The 5,250-nt window shown below is 66.9% G+C and overlaps 1 protein-coding gene across 1 annotated transcript in view; it reads left to right on the top strand.

Moving 5' to 3' along the window:
- Nucleotides 1-4,695, top strand: part of NGFR (nerve growth factor receptor) — a gene marked incomplete at its 3' end in the record, with an annotated part of 6,088 nt that extends 1,393 nt beyond the window's left edge. Inside the window, exons 4-5 of the mRNA XM_085318627.1 lie at nucleotides 501-709; nucleotides 4,519-4,695. Coding sequence (XP_085174753.1) covers nucleotides 501-709; nucleotides 4,519-4,695 — 386 coding nt within the window. The remainder of the gene's footprint in view (nucleotides 1-500; nucleotides 710-4,518) is intronic.
- Nucleotides 4,696-5,250: the final 555 nt, after the last annotated feature.

Below are 5,250 nucleotides of genomic sequence, written 5' to 3'. Positions count from 1 at the left end.
CCCCAGCCCCTCGGCCCTCCCCGCGCCGCTCCGCTTCTCCCCTGCTTCCTGCGGCGCGCCGTTCCCGCCGCGGCCCTTCCCGCGCCCCGAAAGCCAGCTGCGAGCGGAGGAGCGCGGCTCCGGCGCAGAGAACTGCCGGCGTCGTGACGCGAGTGGGACGCGGGCGGGCRGGCGGCGCCGGGCCCGACCCAGACTGTGAACCTCCGGGGACGGAGCGGGGCAGCCGGGACCCCCCTGTTCCCTCCTTCCCCGGGCTCGGCCGGCACCGCTGCCGGAGCCGAGCTCCACGGCGCATTGGCAAAGCCCGCGGGGCTCCGTCCGCGGAGGGGCGGCTGCTACGGCGCGGGGGCCGCCGGCGGCTCCCCGGCGGGAAACCGGGGCTTTTTGCAGGGAAAAAGACTGCAAAGGCACAGCCGTGCCCGGCGCCCGCCTCCCGCGGGCGGAGGGAGGCTCCGATTTTGCAGCCCGCGTCTTTGCTCGAACTTTGCTCCCGGTCTCAGCCGGCGGCTCGGCGCGGAGCCCGGAGAGCCGCCCGCGCCGAAAATCATCACCGCCACGCTGAGAAACCGGGGGGAAAAAGCGAGGGATTTGGGCGCCGCGCCCCGAGCCRCGGGGGCTCGCGGAGGGAGAGCTCGGCGTTCGCCGGCGGCGCCGAGCCCGGAGCCCTTCGAAAGCTTCGGGGGATTTTACTCGCCGCGCTCGGGAGCTGGTGAAACACGGGCCAAAGGCAGCTCTCCGGGCCGGGGCACCAAACGCCTCCCGCGAGTTAATCTGCCCGGCACAAAGGTCCCTTTGCAGGAACAACCCCGGGATGCTCCGGGCGCCGGCTGCCCACGCCAAAGCCGTCGGTGGGAAAACCCGGCCCAGATGCGGCTCCACTTCCCCCCCCCCCGAAGCCCGGCTCGCTCCCGTCGCCGAGCCCGAGGACGCGGCTCCGAGCTCGCGGCGGGGACGTCGCCTCCGGCGGCACCCGCCCGCGCCGAGCGGCTCCGGCACGAACTGAGCCGGGCGGGAAGGGAGCGCGTCCCGAACCGGAACCGTGCCGGAACCAAATCGCTGTTCTTCGGGACGGTCTGGCCACGGTCTCGGGTCCCGGTACGGCAAAGGCTCCTTTCCTCGCCCCTTCGCCCGGCTGCCGGAGCTGCGGCGAGCCCAGCGCCCAAAGACAAGCCGCGGGATGCCGCAAATCCCTGGCTGGAAACAGGAGAAAAGGGGGGAAAAAAAAAAGGGGGGGAAAAAAACCCAAAGAGGGGAAAAATAAGCCAAAGCTAGTGTTCGTCGGTACGTTTTGTGTCCTTTTATGATGTTTCCGTTGTACAGAGGTGACGCGTTTCTCCCGTCGCTGCCCCGGCCCCGCGAGCGCCCGTGTCTCGGCGGGTCCCGCGGGGGGATAACGGAGGAGCCGGGCGCGCGCCCAGCATCGCCTCCCCACCCTTAAAAACAGACAAACAAACAAAACAACAACCAAAAAACCCCAACCCCCCCCCCCGAGGCTTGTGCCTTCGTGCCAGGAAAGGCGGCCTCGGCGCGGGCTCGCGGCGGGGCTGTGCACGGCAGCGTTCACGCGTCGCCGTTTTTACAGGCCTGTAATAGGATGCTCCAACGTAGCTGGTTTTATTCTCAGCTTGGCCCGAGTCTCTCCCGAGCCGGAAATATAACAGGGCTATGTGCACATAAAAGSCCCCCCCCATCCTTCTTCTTCGGGCTCCCACCCGATGCTGCAAATAAACGAGGGAAACTAATTGCAATCAATCCATTAGGTTTTAATCCGCTTCCTCTTAATCCCCGTCCTCCCAAGGGAGCAAGGCTGGAGCAGAGAAGAGGAGCTGAAAGCAGGAGCCGAAAGGCTTTTAGCTGCGGGGAAGGAGCCGGAGGGGAGAGCGCGGGAACGGGGCTGCGCGCGGTGGTCTCCGTGTGCGGGACCGGCTGCATTAGCTGCTCCCTGGGGAGAGGAGCCTGATTTATGGTTAGTGCAGGAGGAGGAATATTAGCAATAAGGTCTGGAAAAGGAACCTGGTGTTTGCACGGGCTGGTGAGCAGGGCTGGGGGAAAAGGGCCCTGGAAAACTTCCTTTCCCGTCTTTATAGGTCCCGGCGGAGGGAGAGATCGGCCCCTCGCTTAATCTCGCATCTGCTGCGATGGGAGGGGAGGGAGGCAGCCGAGCGCCCGGCACGGCCACCGCTCCGGCCGGGATCGCCTCCRGCATCGCCGCACCGCGCTGGGCAGAGAGCCCCCCCCAGCTGCAGCCCGAGCCACCGCTGCGCTCAAAAGCTCCCRGTCAAAACTCATCGGTCAACCCCCAAAAAGGAGGGGGAGGGGGAAGAAAGAAAAAAGCCCCCCCGGGGCGCCGAGGTGTGCGCGGCCGGCTCCGCGGAGGGCCGGCGCGGGAAGCCGAGCTCCCAGGGGAGCAGGCAGGGCTCCGCGAGCCGAGCGGCTGCGGCCGGCGGGCCCTGATCTCACCTATATTTCTTCCCCGCGCATCTGTCCGCCTCCGCAAACGAGCCGAGCAAACGGTCTTGCAGGTCTTTCCCAGCGCTTTAGCCAAGCTCCGGGGCTGGAATCCGGCCCCGGGGAGCTGCGGCGCTGGCTAGAGCCCCCCGGCCCCGCGCTCCCACGGCTTTGGACGTTTGGCTGCTCGCGGGTCGCTCCTGCCTCCTCGCACCCGCGGGTGAAATCTGGCAGCCACATGCCGGTGAGAGCCGCATTCCCGGCTAATGGGAAGCAGGTCGGGCACGGAGCCGGGGGCGCCGGCCGGCCGCCGCTCCGTGCCGCGCGGCTGCCTCGGGGTGCCGCGGTGGCGGGAGGCAGCCCCGGGCACGTGCTTTTTTGGGGTGCCAGCAAGGGAGACGGGGTGACACCCGTGCAGCAGCCCAGCAAGGCACCAGCCTCCCTTGGCAACTCCCATCGCTGCCACCGAACCGTCTCGGCAAGGCCAAGAGGGGCCGGCGCTGCCCAAAACCAGCCCAGGAAACCCAGGATGAGCYCAGGGACACCGGGGAGAGGAGACAACGGAGCCACATAGGGAAACCCCAAACCCACCCGGCAAGCACCGAGGATGGCCCAGCAGAAACCACAGCTGCTGCTGCTCTGGTTTCCATTATATCACTTCAAAATGCAAATTGCTGCCAGCTGGAAGCTGCCCCAGCCCGGGCGGGCAGCACCTGATTGCAGCCTCCCGAACCCCTTTGCAGATGCTGGCTTCACTCGAAGCTAAAAAGAAACCACTCGGGTTTTAGGCAGTGGTTTTGGTCTAGGAAAGCAGAGGGGGAAGCTGCCATCAGGGCACGAGAAGGCAGCGAGCGAGCGGCCAGCTGGTTTCCCTGGCCGGGGGAGCTGCAGCAGCTCCTCTGAAGCCTGCCCCGCGCCGGGGAGCCCTGCAAAGCCCCGCGCCGCCGAGCAGCTTTGCAGAAAACTTGCCAGCAGCTCGTTTTCCTGGTCTTTTAATTATTTCCTTTATTTCAGTTTGGAGGTGGGGGGGGGGATGATTTACAGACGCGAAGAGAAAGTGGTCGTTGTGGTTTCCTTCCAAAGAGGGCTGAAGACGGAGCCGCTGGGAGCGGGAGAAAGCTGCGGCACGGCCGGGCACGGTCGCCTTTCTCCCGGTGCGGAGGGACCTCGGGGGCAGGCGAGGGCGATTCGCGCTCCCGGGCGGCGCGGAGCCCGCGCGGAGCCGCCGTCCCGGGAAAGCGGCTCCCGCGGGGGCGAGCGCCGAGCCGCACGCCCTGGGGGGGAGGCGGCGAAGGGGTTTTGCTCCCCCTGGAAGGGGGAGGCGGGATGCTCCGGCCCGTTCCTCAGCTCCGAGCGGGGGCTCGTTTTCCCAGCGGGAAAACCGGCGCGTCGGAGCGCTGCTCGGGGGCTAGATCCCAGGCTGGTTCGTCACTGCCTCGTCTTAAAATAGCTGTTTCGTCCTTTTTCATTGCAGGCTGCTTGATGTTGGAAATGTCTCTGGGTTTTAGCTTTAAAGAAAAAAAAAGAGGGGAAAAATAGAAATCAGGACGAAATTTTCATCAGCTGCAAACCGAGAGTCTCCCGAGCGGCGCGCGCGGCCCCAGGCCCAGCCGGCCGTCACCGGCGCTTTTGCTTTTGCCAGAGCAGAGGAGGATTTCTGGTTTTGCAACTAGGGGTGCTGGGCCGGGCGCCAGGCGAGCCGTGGGAAGGCAGCAAGCGGCGGCCGGCTCTGGCAGACCCCGCAGACCCCGGCGGGCGGCCGCGCCGCGCCGCTCGCCTCCCTCCTCCGGCCGGGGCCGGGACGCCGCGGTCTCGYGGCAGAGCTTGATTTTTGCTTTTTTTCACTGAAAAACGGAAAGAAACGGCAGAGGCGGGGGGCAGCTCGGGCTTTGCTCGCTGCCGAGCGGGAAGAGGGGCGGCTCGCCGCGGGGCCGGCCCGGCCGTGAGCTCGGCTGCAGCGCGCACCCGTTCTGCCCCCAGCCCGTTTTATTTATTTATTTTTTCCTCGCGTGGCTTTCGTGGCTGGATAGGTTTTGTTCCGGCTCTAATTGCTTCAAACCTGCTCTTCAGCCCGGAGTAATCAGAGCGCTCGGGAGAGCTGGTTCGGCTCGGACCTGGAGGACGCCCAAGGCGACGCGCACGCGACTGCAAGCTCCGAAACCGCCCGGAGCCCGGCGCGGGCCGGGGGCCCCGCGCACCGCGGGGAGGGCGCGCGGCCTTCCGACGGGCTGGCGGACGGGCAAGCCGGTGGGGAACCCGCCGCGGACGGGGGCAAAGCCGGCGGCGCCCGTCCGAGCGGGGCCGGAGGGGAGCCGGCACCCGCTCCCGGCCCAGGCGAGCGCCGGGCTCGTGCCTCTCCCGGCCGCCCTGCGCCGCGCTCGCAGCAGCACCCGCCTTCCTGGCGAGGATGAGGGTGAGCGGCACGGTCCCGCTTTCCTGGGGCTGGAAAAAAAAAAACAAAAAAACAAAAAAAAAAAATCACATTTTGCCGGTGGCGATGCCGGTGGCGATGCCGGTGGCGGGGAGGACAGGGACCCGCTCCCCAGCGCCGACCTCGTTTCAATTATCCCCCCAATTAACTTCCTTCGCTTCGCTGGTGGATTCTGCCCTGGCACCCCGGGGTGCTGGCGCGGGAGGTGGCGGATGCTCCTTGCAGCCGAGCTGGCAGGCTGCAAGCAGGGAAAGGGGGCAGGGAAAGGGGCAGCGAGGAAGAAGAGGCTGGAGCTGGGATGGGAAGGACGGAGCAATGCAGGAACGGGCGAGAAGAGGGACTGCAGCCGCTGCGAGCTGCCTTTCGGGAGA

The sequence above is a fragment of the Rhea americana genome, unplaced genomic scaffold (assembly GCF_003343005.1).
Source record: "Rhea americana isolate MKP2758 unplaced genomic scaffold, rheAme1 scaffold_546, whole genome shotgun sequence".
In the NCBI taxonomy this organism is placed as follows: Eukaryota; Metazoa; Chordata; class Aves; order Rheiformes; family Rheidae; genus Rhea; species Rhea americana.
This window is presented reverse-complemented; position numbering and strand designations above follow the sequence as displayed.